The 19,495-nt window shown below is 42.8% G+C and overlaps 1 protein-coding gene across 1 annotated transcript in view; it reads left to right on the forward strand.

Annotated features, from left to right (window-relative positions):
- DYRK4 (dual specificity tyrosine phosphorylation regulated kinase 4) overlaps nucleotides 1-19,495 on the forward strand; it is a 47,501-nt gene that overhangs the window by 8,595 nt on the left and 19,411 nt on the right. Inside the window, exons 4-13 of the mRNA XM_087935514.1 lie at nucleotides 1,090-1,181; nucleotides 3,040-3,162; nucleotides 5,046-5,120; nucleotides 7,087-7,236; nucleotides 9,293-9,416; nucleotides 13,269-13,432; nucleotides 15,365-15,501; nucleotides 15,952-16,092; nucleotides 16,738-16,876; nucleotides 18,619-18,706. Coding sequence (XP_087791640.1) covers nucleotides 1,090-1,181; nucleotides 3,040-3,162; nucleotides 5,046-5,120; nucleotides 7,087-7,236; nucleotides 9,293-9,416; nucleotides 13,269-13,432; nucleotides 15,365-15,501; nucleotides 15,952-16,092; nucleotides 16,738-16,876; nucleotides 18,619-18,706 — 1,233 coding nt within the window. The remainder of the gene's footprint in view (nucleotides 1-1,089; nucleotides 1,182-3,039; nucleotides 3,163-5,045; nucleotides 5,121-7,086; nucleotides 7,237-9,292; nucleotides 9,417-13,268; nucleotides 13,433-15,364; nucleotides 15,502-15,951; nucleotides 16,093-16,737; nucleotides 16,877-18,618; nucleotides 18,707-19,495) is intronic.

The following is a 19,495-nucleotide window of genomic DNA, read 5'->3' on the forward strand; positions in this document are numbered from 1 at the left end:
GATGATAGAGATGAGAAAGAGCACCACTTGCAAATGCCAGCCTACCTTAACCTTAACCTTAACCTTAGCCTTAGCCTTAGCCTTAGCCCTAACCCTAACCCTAACCCTAACCGTAACCTTAATCTACCAAAATAAAATAATGAGTGGCTGCAGCCTAAACTTTATTCAACTTTATTCAAAGATGTCTTCAGTTACTGAAAAAAACAGGGTTAGAAAGAAGAGGTCAAGCAGCTTGCCCTATGGGGTTCTCCTTTTTTGTCAAGGCAAAAGTCATTTCCTTAACTGCACCCCAAAAGTTAATATATTAGTAGAACCCCGATTCATTCATTCAGACATTCATTTGTTCATTCATTCATTCATTCAGAAAAACAAGTGTCTTTTTTTAATATGTCACAAAAGGACAATATCTTAGGTAAGAAATATTAAAATAACATCTGGAACTCCCTGGTGTATAACATTTAAACCTCACAGAATTATGAAGCTTGGTCTGAGTTTGAAATAGGACTTGAGTTTGGAAAAATCCATAACTTGGTCCAGCAAAGTGGAAGATTTTTTTAAAAAAAAAATCTAATCTTGAAAAAATATTTAATGTACATGTAAAAAAAAAAAAAAGAACGTTGTCTGGATTTGCAATGTAGAAAATATCAAATATCTATTCATTTGAATTTCAACATAGATGCTTGTAATACGTTTCAACAGGGGTCCCCAAACTTGGCAACTTTAAGACTTTTGGACTTCAACTCCCAGAATTCTGGGAGTGCTGTCTGGAGAATTCTGGGAGTTGAAGTCCACAAGTCTTAAAGTTGCCAAGTTTGGAGACCTCTGCCTTCCAATTTTGAGAAAAAATTAAAAAATTAAGGGTGTTTTGAAGGGCTTCCAGCTACATAAAAATAATAATCTTGAATTAGATTGAAATCTTCAGCAGAGAAACAATGATGAAATATTTCAGGGCTTTTTTTTTAATGGGGGCAATAAAAATTAATCAGTTCAGATGGCAGTCCTATCCAAATGTATGGAATTTATTTTCAAACAAACCTGTGTAACATTTAATGAAGCAGCTACCGGTTCTCTTTCTCTCTTTAAAAACAGGAAAGACTCCTAAAGGAGACACGTGTTATACAGCAAGCAAAACCAAGTTAGAATCAACAGCATGCGAGACAAATTACACCCAAATAGGTCTGGTAAGCAGTTAGATTTATCAGTTACGTACTTGACCAACTTTAAGTGCTTTTTAAACACTTAATTTTACAAATTAAGCACTTAATTTTACAAATTACACTTTACAAATTTTCATGAAGACAAAATAATGCAAACTGCAAAGAACAGGGGTCTTCAAACTTGACTTTAAGACTTGTGGACTTCAACTCCCAGAATTCCTCCTCCGGTCCTGTTAGCTCAGGAATTCTGGGAGTTGAAGTCCACAAGTCTTAAAGCTATCAAGTTTGAAAGACCCCTCTCCCTCTTCCTATCTATCTATCTATCTATCTATCTATCTATCTATCTATCTATCTATCTATCTATCTATCTATCTATCTATCTATCATCTAAAGGTTCTTCAAACTTGGCAAGTTTAAGACTTGTGAACTTTTTATTAACCAAGCCCACATTGCTTTTCCACCAAATCCAGCTTTCAAGAAACGTGTATTTGTAAATGTATTAATGTAATCTCAAAAGGTGCATTTTCAAGAGGCAACTGGACTTTTTGGTTTTTCTCTCAAGATGTTTCACTTCTCATCCAAGAAGTTTCTTCAGAAGGATGGATTTAGAGCTGAAGAAGCTTTGTCAGGCCTCCGGTAGTTACCCCCATTTAAATCATGACTCTCTAGCTGGATTTTCAAAGCTTAAAGAAGATTTATTAGGAGTAGACATGCCGGCGCTGCCTGGGTGTAGCCAACTCTGAGACACATCATTCATTGTCACCCTTGACCCTGGTTTTCTTCCACCCCTCTGGGTGGATATTCATATTCTCCAATGGGACACATTCATAGCCAAGAGTCATTCATACTCTCCAGTTATAATTTTGCACGGCAGAAACTTCGCTCACCTGGAAACTATCTATGAAAACATTTATGGATATGCAGTTTTGGTTTGCAAGTTGCTGCACTGCTCCCCCTTCCTTTTCTGTTGGCAACTCTAAAAGAACAGAGAAATATTTTATGAGTTGACAAGCTTCTTGGATGAAAAGTGAAATGTCTTCAAAAGAAAAAACAAGAAGGTCCAGTTGTGTCATGCCCTTGGTAGAGTTGGACTCTGAGGGAGAGGAGGAACAGCCAACAGGGAGTGGAAGTGTGGCTCTGGAGGTTGTGGAGAAGGCTGGGGAAGGGCAGGGGCTATCTGGGTAGTCAGAGGAAGAACCAGGCCCATCCCCTCTGCATCCTAGGGCACACAAGGAGGAACGGAGAAGGAAACAACTTGGCTTACGAGAGAGGAAGTGGCCATGATCCTTCTTATTAGTTGCAGCTGGGGAGAATAGTATATAAGAGTGATGATTACAACACAGTGTTGCCAGAAGCAAAGTGTGTTTTATTTTGGGCTGAAGTTATCTTGGTTGGCGTCCTTCCAACAGACTGTGCCTTGTTATCTCCTTGAAGTTGGTAATTACTTATCCTGGTCCGTTGTGGAATTTCCTTCATTGTAGTTTGCTTTGGGCTTTTTATTTCACCTCTATCTGCTCATTAAGTTCGGACTGTATTGTTTTCTTTTAAAGACTATTTTCGAGTAAGTTTTACCTCCAGCTGAGAATTATTGAACAGTGGGGCCACGTTGGAGGCATTAAAGGACATTTATGTACGTTTTGGATTTTGTTACGTTTGTTATACTCCAGGTCATTACAAGTTGCTTCTTGAAAAAGCACCTTTGGGACAACCATGACCTGGATAACTGAGAATCTCCATAATGTTAATGTAATATTAATAAGTATTGTTTAGAATGTATTAATTAAAACATATATTAGAAGTAATGGTGTTCATAAAATTGGTCTACTTCAGCCAAAAGCTGAAAGTCTATAACGGTTGAAATATATTTGGTTTATCACTGCAGTCTCTACCAGAGCCTAAAACCTTAGTCCAAAAACAGAGGGAGGTGCCAACTGTAATTTCTCAAGAAAATACATCTCTGACTCACAAATTCAAGAAAGGAAACATAGGACTGCCAAATTCTAAGGTGAGAATTCAGATTAAACTATCCTCCTATTCTTTAAATGAGAAATATTCAGGAAACCGGTAGTTTTCATGTGATGGTTTTCTTTTTCTCCATAAATACAATATTTCAATTTAGAGAAATCTGTATCATTGTCAGAACAAGAGCCTCTCTTCTGCATACAAAAATTACTTTTGTTTAGATACAGGTAGTTCTTAGATACAGGTAGTTTGTACAGGTTGTATTCGTTGCTGTTCATTTAGCGACCATTTGAAATTACAGCAGCACTGAAAAAGGCGATTTTATGACTTTTCTTGCCTCTGTTATTAATTGAATCACTGCAGCGGACAAGTTGACCTCCTAGTTGTTAAGTGAATCTGGCTTACCCATTGACTTCACTTGTCAGAAGGTCACAAAAAGGGATCAGATGACGAGGGGGACGCTGTCACCGTCATAAACATGAGTCAGTTGCCAAGCGTCTGAATTTTGATTAGGTGACCAGGGGTATGTTGTAACGGTTGTAAGTGTGGAAAAAATGGTCATACATTACTTTTTTCAGTGCTGTTGTAATTTCCCAATGGTCAATCAATGGATGTTGTAAGTCAGAGTGTAATAGATTCCTGTAATAGATTTGAGATACAATAATCCAGGGTTACATCCAGGGGTGGGCTTCAAAAATTTTAGCAATAGGTTCTCTGCCCAGTTGCTGAGTGGGCATAGCCATGGTGGGCGTGGCCTAATCGGCCTCCTACATCACAGTGGGGAGTATGTTTTTGCCCTCCCCGGGCTCCGGAGGCTTTCCTCTAGCTTCTAGGAGGGCAAAAATGGCCTCCCCGGACTCCGGAGGCTCTCTGGAAGCTAGAAACGGGTCCATTTCCAGCCTTCCCGAACTTCTGGGAGGCCCGTTTTTCATCCTCCCCGAGCCTTGGCATGTGCACTCACTTACCTGCATCCAAAACGGACTCCTGGGAGGGGAGAGGAAGGGAGGGGTGGGCGGGGCCAGCCAGGAGTGGTATTTGGGGGTTCTCCAAACTGCACAGAATCTTAGCTAGGGGCTCTCCCAAACCCCTGCAAACCCCAGCAGCCCACTTCTGGTTATATCCTTTGCATGTGGAATCCAACAAGCCTTCCAGTGAGCCGCTTCAAGAATAATTTTGGGCCTGAGGTAACTTTCCCTGTTTTCTTTCTCTTCTTTTGCAAATTTGGATGACAACTCCTTAGTTGGTTCCTTCCATTTTTTAGTATTTATTTGATTTGTCAATCGTTTACAAGATACAGGTATAAGAATAAATATAGTTTTGAATACATGAAATGGATACATGTAAGAAAAATAAAAAGAAACAATAGGACAGGGACGGTAGGCACATTGATACACTTATGCACGCCCCCTGCAGACCTCTTAGAAAAGGGGTAACATCAATAGTAGACAGTCTGAGGTTAAAGTTTTTGGGGTTTGGGGAAGAAACCACAGAGTCAAGTAGAGTATTCCAAACATTGACCGCTCTGTTGCTGAAGTCGTATTTTCTGCAGTCAAGTTTGGTGCGGTTAACCTTGAGTTTGTATCTATTGTTTGCTCTTGTATTGTTATGGTTGAAGCTGAAGTATTCATTTGCAGGTAGGACATTGCAATGCATGATTTTATATACTATCTTGACACTTTTGAACAGCAAACATCCCGCCTCCTGTTGGGATAGGAATTTCGATCCCTCCCTTCAGACCTACGTCGAAGCTCTTACGCAAGAAACGTTGAATTGGATTTCTTAGGAGTATTTTTTTTTTAAATCATAAAACACAAAAAATCTATTACTAATTTGGGTGCCTCTCATGAGCATAACTGTACTAGGCGCCGAAGTCATGAGGGTATAATTTTCCGTGCTAACTTTGCCGTTGTTCTCCATTTTTCCTAGATAGAAGCACTGACTCGGCCTAAATTGCCATCTCAAGAGAGTAGCCGCCGTGGAGCCAATAGAATTTTCCGACAGGTATTCTTTGCAGGAAGGAGTGTGTTGGCAACAGAAGCCTCCCTGTGACGGCTTCCAATGAAGATCATCTTAATGGGGTATTTCAAGCAGAGTGTCTTCAAACTTGGCCCCCTTGAGGACTTGTGGACTTCAGCTCCCAGAATCCCTCAGCCAGCTGGCTGAGGGATTCTGGGAGTTGAAGTCCACAAGTCTTCAAGGGCTCAGGTTAGCAGACATCCTGCTTTAAAGCCAGTGGTGGGATTCAAAAATGTTTATTACCGATTCTGTGGGCGTGGCTTGGTGGGCGTGGTGTGGCTTGTGGGCATGGTGTTTCTTGGTGGGTGTGGCTTGGTGGGCGTGGCAGAAGAAGGATACTGCACAATCCCCATTCCCTCCCCATTCCTGGGGGAAGGTTACTGCAAAATCCCCATTCCCTTCCCACCCCACTAACCTGCTTTCCAGCTCCGTTCTTCTGTGCAGGGCAACCAAAGAAAATCCAGCCCGTCAGCTGGGACTCAATGGGAGGCAGAGAATAGATGGGGGCAGGGCCAGTCAGAGGTGGGATTTTTCGGTTCTCCGAACTACTCAGAATTTACCGGTTCTCCAGAACTGATCAGAACCTTCTGAATACCACAGTGTTTAAAGCAGTTTTAGTTTGGAGACGCCTGCTTTAAAGCAATAGTTTGAAGCTTCTCAACTATTAAGCTGTATGGACTTCAATTCCCAGAATTCACCTTTTGCCCATCTCACCGATAAAGCGAGATGGCTGTCAGGACTCCAACATGCACCCCCATTCAAATCATAAGTCTCTAGCCACATCTCTCAGAGTAAAAAAGTTTGATTTATTAGGAGTTGATATGTCGGCATTTCCCGGTTGCAGCCAACTCTGACACATCATTCATTTCACCCTTGACCCTGGTCTTCCCCCCACCCTCTGGATGTATGTTCTCCAATGAGACACATCCGTAGCCAAGAGTCATCAATCATGCTCTCCAGTAATAATTTTGTGCGCCAGAAGCTTCGGCTGCCAAGGCAATTATCTGAAGCATTTAAGGAATGCACTGCTTTCCCCCCTTCGTTTCTGCTGGCAACTAAAAAGACCAAAGAAGTATTTTTTAGTTGACAATGATTTTTTCTCAACCTTATGGAAAATCCAAGAGATGAAAGGCCATTGCTTCTTTTCCACCTCCAGCCTTGCTTGGCCATTTACAGGTAAGTCCTTGACTTCTAACCACAAAGGAGCCCAACATTCATGTGGTTGAGTGAAATGGTTGCTATAAGTGAGTTTTGCCTCCATTTTATGACCTTTCTTGCCACGGTTGCTAAGTGAATCACTGCAGTTTTTGAGTTAGTAACTCAGTTGTTAAATGGATCTGGATTCCCCGTTGACTTTGCTTGTCAGAAGGTCCCCAAAATGGATCCCATGACTCCGGGATATTGCAAGGGTCATAAACATGAGTCTGTGGCCCAACGTCTGAATTTTGATCACGTGACCACTGAGATGTTGCAAGTGTGAGAAACGGTCACACGTCACTTTTTTCAAGTTGCCGTTGTAACTTTGGTCACTAAATGAACTGTTGTAAATCGAGGACTATCTGCATAGGAGTCCAAAGAGATGGCCAACTGCTGGGACCATAGAAAACTGGCTGGTCTCTTGACCAGAGAACCTTTTGTGTGGTTTTCTAAACCTTCTACAAAAATGTGCATATAATATATTATGAAAGCCAACTGCTGGGATTAACTCTTTTAATGACCCCATAATCCCTCTGAGCAACTGAATGGAGCTAGCAGAGTGTTTTAATGGCCGGATATCCTTCCTGTCACCAATGCGGAGTTATATTCAGCAGATATATTCTCAGCGTGCCCAGAGAGAGAAATATCAGCCTCTACTTAGGATCGAACTCACAGCCTCCTGATTGTGAGACGAGAGCTGTACCTCTCTAGGCCATCGCACCACTCTGGAATTAACTCTGTATTTCTTCCTCAGAAATTAAATAGCAACATCAATGCCCTCCCTCATCTGGACTGTCCAGCCAAACCAAATTTGATGACAACTGCTTTGAAGTCTCTTCAGCAAAACGCACTTTTCCCACAAATAGCCACCAAGAACTTTCAGTCTGTGACAAATCTGCATTCGGTAAGTTTTTTCTGTGGTGAACCAAGGCCCTAAAAGTAAGGGAATAAAAATATCAAGCTCAGGAAAACAGGAGTCTGGGCAGTTGAAATGTACACAGGTTTATTGTTTTTTAATGCTCTCAATAATAATCTAAACCACTAACTGTCAACGCGAATCAAGGGTAGATAAAAGTCAATGGAATTCATGGTAGGCTGGACTTAGTTCTCTGGTGGGTGTGAAGGGATTTAAGACCAATTACATAATAAGAGGAAATTGGCATTGTCGAAAGCATGGGTTTAAAGGGATGTGGTGGCTCAGGGGCTAAGACTCTGAGCTTGTCCATCAGAAAGGTTGGCAATTCAGCGGTCTGAATCCCTAGTGCCACGTTATGGAATGAGCTCCCATTACTTGTCCCAGCTTCTGCCAACCTAGCAGTTTGAAAGCATGTAAAAAAAATGCAAGTAGAAAAATAGGGACCCCTTTGGTGGGAAAGTAACAGCGTTCTGTACGCCTTTGGTGTTTTGTTATGCCAGCCACCTGATCACGGAGACATCTTTAGACAGCGCTGGCTCTTCGGCTTTGTAACGGAGATGAGCAGCGCCCCCTAGAGCCAGAAATGACTAGCATGCATGTACGAGGGGAACTTTTACTTTTACCTTTAAAGCACGGGTGTCAAACTCATGGTGTCACATAGCCATCATGTGACATTTTGTGATGTTTTTCCCCTTCGCGGAGCTGTGGTGGACGTGGCCTGCATTATGACACATCCAGCCCGCAGGCCGCCAGTTTGACATCCCTGGTCTAAAGGGACAATATTTTGGCCATATCATAGGGAGGGGGGAATTCACTGGAGAAAGCCATTAAGCGGTAAAAGGCCACCAGAGAATATGGTGGCTGGATACCATCAAAGCGGATGCCAGCCAGATCATGGAGCAACTTGAAGATGTTGTACAAGATTGGAAGATGCGAAGAGATCTGGCCCACAGAATCGCCCAGAATCGGACACGACTGAATGGATAACATCATCATCATCATCTTCCTCATCATCGAAGGGACAAGTTGTGGTATGAGAAAGGAAGGTGAGCTGAGCTGATTCCCAGCATGGAAACTTGCACCCCTCCTTTTCTATTTCTATTAATGAACCCGATTATTGGTTAGCTTTGTTACAGAGAGTAACCTGGCCCAGCAGGAGAAAGGGGTTGCACTGGGGGGGGGGGCACCACACAACCATGGAGGTCTGGTCCCTTCTGGGCCATTTAGAAGATCTAAAGATAGCGCAGTTGGGAGGGTGAAGGAGAAACAGGGCATAAACTCTAAAACTTTAATGGTGAACCTATGGCACATGTGCCACAGGTGGCACGCAGAGCTATTTGTGCAGACACGTGAGCCCCAGTCAAACTTACCTGCACTGCGCATGCACACGCCTCCCAGCTGATTGTCACCCCATTTGAGACCTTTTTCACCCTCCCGGAGGCTCGAGGAAAGTGCTAGAAGTGCCGAAACAGGCCCATTTTCAGCCTCCTGAGGCTCCAAAGGCTTCCCTTGAGCCTTCAGGAGGGCGAAAACGGTCTCCCCTGGGCTCCAGAGACCCTCCAGAGGCTGAAAACAGGCACTTCTGGTATTTCTAGAAGGGCCGTTTTTTTGGCCTCCCGAGGCTGCACAGGCTTCCTTCGAGCCTCCAGAAGAGCGAAAACAGCCTCAAACGGGCCAAAAATCAGCTGGGAGGCGCATGCATGCACAGTTCAGGTAAGGGGGCAGGGGTGTTACACATACATGCGCGGGGGCCCCGGGGCGCATTGCATTATGCTTTTGGCACACCGCAACAAAAAGGTTCACCATCACTGCTCTAAAATGATAAAAGTACATTTTTAAAACTCCTGATTCTTGTCCAACTTTAATTTTGCAACAAAACAGGGAAGGCCCAGCAAATGCACCCTTTATTGATTTTGATGCTACGCTTTTTAATCCTGGCAATATTGTCCCCCTGAAAGTTGGTTTTGAGCAGAGTAATGAATAAATCACAGAAATCATGAAGGGGCTTTAAGGAAAAAGAAACAAACCTCTTGCAACTTTGCAGGATAACCGATCTCAAGTCCAACCGTTTCCTCCCACCGACTCTGAAAACATCCCCAGAGGGCTGAGCAGTAAATCTGGAGACACCGAGAAGACTCACAACCTCAAGTTCCCACTAACTTCAGCAGGTACGGTCCTGGTATAAATGCTAAAGGAAAAACAGCAGAGAAATCATCCAATTTCTGTACAACGCCACCTTTCTGTCCAAGTGGGATGATTATAATATTATCGTGGAAAACCAAGAAAATATCATTTAAAAGCAACTGGCTGTAGAGGGGAATCATATCTCCTTTCCTAAAAGCCCAGTTGGAGGTTTCCTTCAGTGCCCCTATAGAACCATCTTTCAAGTTTATTTAAGGCCTAAAAATACAGATTTTAAAGTTCAGAAAACTAACCTGAGAAACAGAAGTTTTGATAAGCAGGGTATTTAGGATTTCGAAGGCTAGAACCAACCACTTTAAATGCTGAAGGTCAGAACTAACAACTTTAAATCCTGAAGGTCAGAACCAACCACTTTAAATCTTGAAGGCTAGAACTAACCACTTTAAATAGCAATAGCACTTAGACTTATATACCCCTTCACAGTGCTTTACAGCCTTCTCAAAGCAGTTTACAGAGTCAGCCTCTTGCCCCCAACAATCTGGGTCCTCATTTGACCCACCTCGAAAGGATGGAAGGCTGAGTCAACCTTGAGCCTGGTGGGATTTGAAGTGCCAAATTGTAGGCAGCCAATAGTCAGCAGAAGTAGCCTGCAGTACTGCACTCTAACCACTGTGCCACAGAGGCTCATTACTTATTTATATAATTATTTATATTATTTATACCTTCAGTATAAATCCTGAAGGTCAGAACCAACCACTTTAAATCCTGAAGATCAGAACTGAAGGTCAGAACCAACCACTTTATAAACCCTGAAGGTCAGAACCAACCACTTTAAACCTCTGCAAAGTTCAAGCAGCATTAGTCTAAAACTGAGCAGAGACTCCATGACCATGAGGGTGGGGAACCATGGTCCTCCACTCTCAGAACACCCTTTTTATTCTAGCAGAGAACCAAATTAAAATGCGTTCTTCTGCAATATCTGGGGACGAAGATGAAATTAGGTAACTTCAGGGTTGCCAAGATACGTGCTGGAATCTCCAACCAATGACTTAGCAAACTCCTCAGGACGAGCTCTCCTCCCACCACAACCTTCCTAGAGTGACCCAACCCAACCTTATTCTGCCAATGGCAGATATAGGAATAGGAATAGGAACAAGAATAGGAGTAGAGTAGAGTAGGAGTAGGCGTAGGAATAGGAGTAGAGTAGAGTAGAGTAGGAATAGGAATAGGAATAGGAATATGAGTAGGGTAGGGTAGGGTAGAATAGAATAGAATAGAACAGAACAGAACAGAACAGAACAGAACAGAACAGAACAGCAGAGTTGGAAGGGACCTTGGAGATCTTCTAGTCCAACCCCCTGCTCAGGCAGGAAATCCTACACCACTTCAAACAAAGGGTTGTCCAATCTCTTCTTAAAAACTTCCAGTGTTGGAGGATTCACCACTTCTGGAGGCAAGACATTCCACTGGTTAATTGTTCTCACTGTCAGAAAATTTCTCCTTAGTTCCAGGTTGCTTCTCTCCTTGATTAGTTTCCATCCATGGTTTCTGGTTTCCATGTGTCAGGTTTCCAAGTGATGAAATCCATTTAAAAAGAAAAAAAAGTCCATCTTCCATATCAGTTTCTTTTATTTAGGAAAGCATCAAATTGGCAAAGTTTGTTGGAATTCCCAATCTGACACAACCCGAAATTACACCACATAATATTGGAAATTAGAAACAGCCCCCAAAAGTCACATTCTCCAACAGAAGTAAGTCAATGTTGCCTGGTGTCATCAATCTCCACCTCCAGGTCTGAGCAGGGTCAGCTTTTGTTCCCACGGGAAGGAGAGCCACCTAGCCTAAACAACACTCTCTATCTCCACTCCTCCCAGTTTAGGAATGTGGCAAGCCCGAAACCCTTCCCCCCATAACCAGCAAAGAAAAAGAAAGAAAAGGAATATATAATAAGGCTAAATAAAATAGCTATGCATATGTCAATTTCAGGCTTGACAGTCCTGCCCTCAGGTGTTTTGGAGAATAGCTTGACTCCCTCTTCTTTGGGGCATCCCCTGAGATATTGGAACACTGCTCTCATGTCACCCTGGTCCTTCTTTTCATCAGATTAGACATACTCAATTCCTGTAACCATTCTCCATATGTTTTATCCTCCAGTCCCCTAATCATCTTTGTTGCTCTTCTCTGCACTTTTTCTAGAATCTTGTGATGACCCGGGGCATGGCACAAAAGCAACCAAGTCACAAAAGTAGGTAAAGTTCCTTTAATTCCTCCAACTTGGCTCCCAATGTCCAGTTATCATCGGCTGGAGAAAAGAAAACTCTCCCAAGAACAGTCTTTAAAGGGAAGAAATTCAGTCCGAAACCAACGTACATATAAATTATAAATAAAAAAACAAAACAAACCACGCTGCAGCAATTAACCAGACAGGGCAGGATAAGGAATTGCAGAACTCAAAAGATAACAAAAACACACAGTTGGGAGGACACCAGAACCCAAATAAGACTTGTCAAACAAAGATAATTCACGCTTTGCTTCCAGCAAGGTGCTGTACACAAACACCCTTTTAAAATCCTGTGCTAATGAAGGGAATCAGGGCCCTTTTCTCCCGCATAACCCCTGTAACTCACATTGCTCCCTTCTCCATTCTTCCCTGCATGCCCTAGGATGAAGAGGAAGTGGGCCTGGATCTTCCTCCAAATTCCCTCTCTCTTGTGCTACCTCTCCATTGCTCTGCCCAGCCGGACTGTGCCCTTCCCCAGTTTCTTCCACAGCCACTCTACTGTTGTAAGTCAAGGACTACCTGTACAAGCTACGAAAAATACATAAAAGAACAAAAAGTGTGGGGGAATCTACATGTAGAATCTACATGTAGAAATTACTTCCTCTTCATCGAGACTAGTACAAACAATTTTAGTCATTTATCACATTCTCTCATATTTCAACTAAAAATCCCCTTATCCTAGGTCTCATCCCCATTTGTTATATAGGAAGCATCATTAACAGAATAATTCTGGAGTTATCCTGGAGATGGAAGGGAGTTCCAACCGAGTTGGACGGGACCTTAGAGGTCTTCTAGTCCAACCTCCTGCTCCAGGAGGAAACCTTAAACCATTTCAGAAACTGTGGTGATACGTTTGAGGGCAGGGGATGGGAAACAGGAACAGTTTACATGTTAAATATTATGTTATGCCCCTGTCGGAATCTAATTCTGAGGGGGAGGACAAGCAGCTGACAGGGAGGGGGAGTGTGGCTCCATTGGCTGTGGAGGAAACTGGGGAAGGGCAAAGTCCGGCTGGGCAGAGCAAGGGAGAGGTAGAGCAAGGGAGAGGGAATTCAGAGGAAGATCCAGGCCCACTCGCCTTCATCCTAGGGCACACAGGAAGGAATGGAGAAGGGAGCAACGTGGGTTGCATGGCTTATGGGGGAGGAAAGGGCCCTGATTCCCTGCAGCTGGAAACACAGGGTATAAAAAAGGAAGCTGCGCGCAGCAAACATGAATTTATCTTGTATCATTGTGGCTTATCTGTGTTCCCTTCCCAACTGTGTGAGTTTTGCCATGCTTTCAAGTCTGAAATTCCTGCTCCTGCCCTGTCAAGCTAATTACTTCAGTTTGGTTTGTTTGGATTTTAAGTTACAGTTTGTGCATACCTTGTTTTGGACTGAATTTTCTACAGTTAAAAGCTCTTCCTAGGAGAGTTTTTCTCCAGCTGAAGGTAACCTGGACATTGGGAGTAAAGTTAGAGATAATAAAGGGACTCTTCTTGCTTATTTGACTGTGTTGCCTTTCTGCCATTCCCTGGGTCATCACATATTGATTTAGATAAACTATGATGTCTTCTGGGTCTTTTAATATCCCTTTGACTTCCTTCACAAACCAGAAGCCTTGAAACATTTTAAAAACCAACTCACCCTCTATGAACAACGAGAAATCAAGGACTATAAAGAGCTGTGGTTTCTTGGCCTGGGCGCAAAGAAGATTGAGGGCTACATCGATGCACAGAACAGCAGCACTTACGATGATGACCACGGTTCCTATAAAAAGGTAAGAAGAGGCTGACGGGGCCAAATCTCTGCAGCTAGAATTGGGCAGGAGATGCCCAAGGAGGTCTGTGTGGTCTTAAGCCTCACAGGAACTGGGTATGTCTAGTTGCAATGTCTGTCTCCCATGGATGGTTTTCCAGATACCTCCTTAGAGGTCAGCTGGGAGGAGGAGGAGCCAATTCCTGGCATGTCAGGAATTGAGTTGATTGATGGCTCTGAATGGCCATCTGGAAGGGAGGCTGCACCTTGTTGTGATCTGCCAGCAGCCAGCAGAGCTGGCAGCAGATTTGGACACTTGAGGAGGTTGGAGTCTGGGGAAGGCTGTAATGGATGCTCTGCGTCGGAGGCAGAGATGGGGCCAGGGCTGTCTGACAGTTATCAGCTGCCTTCACAGTTGGAGATCAGTGAGGCAGAAGAACAGCTGGGGCCTGTTCCCAATGTGCACATGCACAGAGCTGCCAGGAGAAGGGAACAGTTAAGGAACAAGGGTCAACTCAGGGATAAAGGCACAAGTGGACGGTGAATGGCCTCTTCCATAGAGAATAAAGAGGAGGGAAAGGGGATTGGTGTTTGCAGGAGACAATTAGTTTGTTTAATTAGGGTGAAGATTTGTTCCTGACTTCTTGCCAAGTATTTTCTGCTACAGCTTTGTGCTTGGAAGCTATCGGCCTGGCAACTCTCCAAGCCTGATGTGATTGTAAATCACCCTTGAAAGACTGTTTGCCAGGACTTTTCTGGATGTGAATGAGAGAAATTCACATTAGCCTAAATAAAAGGGTTTTGTCAGGATGAGGAGTCTGCTTTATGGTTTTGTGAAGCCTAGGTCAGAACACGCCTGGGGAAAGCTTGAGTGGCAGACAGCCACCGAAGAGGTAGAGGAGCTGCCTTCTGTACTGATCTGAGAACATATAGGGCAGAGAAAAGGGAGCAGCAGAGAAGGTCAGCTAGACTACCCTAGAAGAGAAAGTCCCACTGATCTTGATGGGCTGCACCAGAAGCTGGCTATTTATCAAAGCAGAAGATGGAGACACAACGTGTTTGTTTTCTAGATGTGTGTTTTCCGGTTGTCACAATTCCTGCTTCACTCTGGATTGACCCTGTGTTTGGAATTGAATCGTGTGCTTTGAAAAGCTTCTGGACTTTTCTTGCCTGGTGGATTTAAGTTTTGTCTGGTGGACTTATTTTATCTGAGCAACTTTCAACATTTTTGTGGACTATTGGGCCCTTTTCTGTGGACTAACCTAGGTCTGCTTATGGCTGGACTTAATTGGGACAGTTCTGGGTTTTAGTGAAGGGAATTGCTGGGGATTATTAATAAATTCACTAAACCAGAGTTAGTGGGCAGTACACTAGTCTAACCAAGAAAAGAACTAGGGGTGACACGATAGCTGTCTTCCAATACAGTGGTACCTCGGTACTTAGTTGACTCTGGGAGGCATGATGAGCACCAAAAATGATGAATAGCAAACAATTTTCCCCCCACAAGGAATAATATAGTGAGTCCCAAGGCAGCCAACATTAACTTGTGCATTGAGTACTGAACAAACGGTGAGTAGTTCAGCGTCAAATGCGATAAGTACCAAATTCGGTGTGTTTCAAAACAATTGAGTACCAAGGTAGCACCTTGTCTGAGGGGCTGTCGCCAAGAGGAGTTCCACCTATTCCCCAAAGCACCTGTGGGCAGGATAAGAACTAACAGGTGGAAGATCATTAAAGAAGGCTGGCTCCAACTTAAAACTAAGGAGAAACTTCCTAACTGTGAGAACAATTAACCAGTGGGACAGTTTGCTTTTAAAAGTCGGGGTGCGGCTCCATCCTTGGGACCTAGAATGCCAAATGTAATTTTGCTTTGTGCTTGTTTTGTGAATATGGCATAAGAAGTAGCGGAAACCTATACGATGTTTACTTTGTACGTTGTTGTCACTCTGTGTAGGTTCTAAGCGATCATATTGCATATAGATACGAAATCCTGGCTGTAATTGGGAAAGGGTCCTTTGGGCATGTTGTGAAGTGTTTGGACCACAAGACCGGTGAAAAAGTAGCAGTGAAAATAATAAGGAACAAAAAGAGGTAGGGTTGTCTGTATTCTTTTTGTTTCATTTTACATTTTGTTAAATAAAATAAATATAATACCAGAAACTACTTGAATAGAGGATTGAGTCCTAATTTATTTTTATTTATTTTATTTGGTTTGTCAATTGCATACAAGATAATAGGTATAAGTAAAAACATAATTAGGAACCATAACTATGTTCAATTATGATTGATTATCTGTGGTGGGAGCATTAATTTATAACCAGAAGATTTTTTTTAAAAAAAAAATTGGCAGCAAACAAACCATGCGATGCTGCGACAGTTGTGAGTAGGAGAACCCCAGCTGCAAGTCATTTTTTTCAGTGCCGTTGTCATTTCAGAGTCACTAAACAAATGGTTGTAAGTCAAGGACTACCTGTATGTTAAGTAGGTTAAGGGGTCCAGATCAAAATCACAGTTGGTGTAATTTTCCCCTTTTATAATCAGGTTCCACAGTCAGGCTTTGGTTGAAGTTGACATCTTAAATTCGCTACGGGAAAAGGACCAAGATAACACATATAACGTCGTCCACATGAAAGAGCATTTTTGCTTCCGTAATCATTTCTGCATCTCCTTTGAATTATTAGGGTAAGGTACTGCTCTGCATCTCCAGTTAATACTTTATACAGGGATTAAATGTGAATTTGCTTGATCTTATTTTCTCAATCTTAGCAGTCCTTAATCTTAACAGGTAGGTACCCGTTTTTCCCCCAAAATATGGCCTAACCTGAAAGTAAGTCCTAGCTTGATTTTTACACATGTGCCCAATGTAAGCCCTACTCCCCCCAAAAGTTAGTTGCTTATTTGGAGTTTCTGATTGCTCTTTACTTATGAAATAGAGAGGCCCAATCTTTCTGAATGGATACAAAATCCCCATTCGTATGGACTATCCCCTTCATGCTTCTGTTTGAAGCTGTTTTCCTATGGCAAAAAGATTGGGGCTGATTTCTCCTTTAAGAAAATATCTTTCCTCTTCTCCTTTCAGGGGAAGTATTTTATACTGCCTCTTTTTAATATGAAGAATAAAGAATATTTTATTCTGCAGGGTGTGTGTGTGTGTGTGTGTGTGTGGCTGTGAGTGTGGCTGTGTGGCTTCCAACAATACGCTGAATGATCTCAGAGCCTTCGAACTGAATCACAGTTTTAAAATTCCAAATAATTGAATTTCAGCTGTTTTAGTGCAGGAGTCTCTCCATGTGCGTCTTGGTAAAACTGCTATTTCTCATCCCGCAGTTTAAATTTATACGAATTAATCAAGAAAAACAACTTCCAAGGTTTTACTTTGGGTTTGATTCGCCGTTTCACCCATTGCATCTTAAGATGTCTGCAACTCTTATACACGGAAAAAATTATCCACTGTGATCTGAAGCCTGTAAGTACCATCTTTTCAGTACCCGTGACGTTTTCAATCATTTTATGATTTTTATTTATTTTATTTTATTTATTTATTTGCTTTGTCAAAAGCTTACAATACAATAGAAATAAGAATAAATGTAAGTTTAAATACAAGAAATAGGAACTAATAATTGGGGACAATAGGACAGGGACGGTAGGCGTGATTGTGCGCTTATGCACGCCCCTTACAGACCTCTTAGGTATGGGGTGAGGTCAGTAGTGGATAGTTTTAGAAATTTAAAACATTTCCGTGTAAGGAAGCACTTTTCAAAACAGATAGGGACTCTAATTTTGTTAGGCATTGTCAATGCTTTGGATATGCATAATGAATTTAAAGCTCAAGATAAATGACTTTTTTTCCTAGTGCCGGTGCTTTGTATGTGTTATTTGTGTTGTGCTTTGTTGTTGTGTTGTGTTTTTGTGCATTGTTGTTACTTAGTTTATTAATGAAAGGTCTGTAGGAAACTACCAAGCTCAGAGAACACCAAGCACCCCACAATTTACAAAATTGTGTTCCTCTTGCTTATCTGAGTTATTCTATTGCTTTATACAAAAAATAACTCCCTAACTACGGTAATGTACTGCACAATTAATTTAATTCTTCCTTTAGGTCGTCCTATGTCCTAGAGCAGTGGCCCCTAATGTTTTGGGCACCAGGGATGATTCCATGGAGAGAGGTTTTTCCATGGACCGGAGAGGACGTGGTGTCACACGCTGTCTTGCATCCCACGGATGGGGCTTTGCTTGTTTGCGTGGCTTGGTTTCTAACATGCCACAGATTGGTGCCAGGCAACAAACCAGGGATTGGGGACCCCTCTCCTAGAGTTTTCTATTGTAGCTTATCAATCTTTGACCCTAGAAAGAGAGCATACATACCAGGGGTGGGCTTCAAAAATTTTAGCAAAAGGTTCTCTGCCCGGTGGCTGGGTGGGTGTGGCCATAGTGGCGTGGTCTAGTCAGCCTCCTGCACCATGGTGGGGAGGTGTTTTTGCCCTCCCCTGGGCTCCAGAGGCCCCTCAAGCTTCCGGGAGGACAAAAACGGCCTCCCCAGGCTCCGGAGCTTCTCTGGAAAATGGAAACAGGCCCATTTCTGGCCTTCCCGAACTTCCAGGAGGCCCGTTTTTCACCCCCCCCAAGCCTCTACGTGCACCCTGCACTTACCTGCATCCAACCAGGCGGTGTGGAGACTCCTGAAGGGGACGGGTGGGCAGAGCCAGCCAGGAGTGGGATTTGGGGGTTCTCCGAACTGCGAGCCCCCAGTAGCCCACCCCAGTACATACCCACAACTGCTTAGGGATGTAATATTTAGTACATATTTTAATTTAAAATGCTAGCGAATTCCCGGAAGCCTGGCACTCCGACAAATCGGCCATCGACAGACACATAGACATAAACGACATCTACCTACTGTGCAAAAGAGACCATCGACAAGCCCAAAAGTGAACAAAGAGGCCAAAACACTTCCCCAACAGCAATCAATACTCAGATGAGTGTAGATTAAGACCAAGATTAGCACCAAAACAACAATCAAGAAGGGGTTGGGGTCGGCGGCTCCAGAACCCAGAGATATGACCATGAGTCATACAGATCCTGTTCCCAGTTACAGTTTGGTGACCTGAACAGGAAAAAAAAAAGGAAAATCTCAACAGCTTGCTAACCTGATAGATGAAACATACTGATATTTTCTCCCTTTGTCTTATTTTTTTTTTAATTCTTTAGGAGAACATATTAATAAGCCAGTCTTCAGCTGGACAAATTGCATTCAAAGTTATTGATTTTGGATCCAGCTGCTACGAACATCAAAGAGGTTTGTGGAGTCAAGTAGATACAATTTTATTTAGTGATTTTTTTTTAAAATACATTGAATTGCATTTTTTTAATTCTATAGATATCAATGAGATGTCTCACAAAATGCTCACAGGACAATCTTGTAGCATTTCCCTCTCTGGGCCATTGTCTTGGAGCGTGTACAAGGGAGTCCACGCCCAAGTAGCTATTTTTTCTCACAAGTACAGGTAGTCCTTGACCTACGACCACAATTGAGCCCCAAATTTACGTTGTTAAGTGAAACATTTGTTAAGCAGGTTTTGCCCCATTTTACGACCTATCTTATTAAGTGAATCATTGCAGTTGTTCAGTTAATAACACGGTCGTTAAGTGAATCTGGCTTCCCCATTGACTTTGCTCGTCAGAATGGTTGCAAAAGGGAATCATATGACACCCCCCCGTGGACACAGCGACCGTCATAAATATGAATCCGTTGCCAAGCATCCAAATTTTGATCATGTGACTACGGAGAAGGCTGCAACTGTCGTAAGGGTGAAAAGCAGTCCTAAGACACTTTTTTCCAGGGCTGTTGTAACTTTGAATGGTCGCAATAGGAACTGTTGTAAGTCGAGGAGCAGCTGTATATGGATGAAGGAAAAATAAGTGTCTATCCTGGGTTTTTTTTTTAGTGTCTCAGAATCTACATCCTAGATCCTATCTCAGTTGATACGTAACCTTTTCAGTACCGGCTACCCAAATTGGAATGCGCGTGTATGCCTGTCTTTTGGGCATTTGGGGTGTCATTTTCAGACTGTTTTTCGGGCTGTTT

Source organism: Pseudonaja textilis, chromosome 5 (assembly GCF_049901715.1).
Source record: "Pseudonaja textilis isolate UNSWEBS1 chromosome 5, rPseTex1.2, whole genome shotgun sequence".
NCBI classification, from domain to species: Eukaryota; Metazoa; Chordata; class Lepidosauria; order Squamata; family Elapidae; genus Pseudonaja; species Pseudonaja textilis.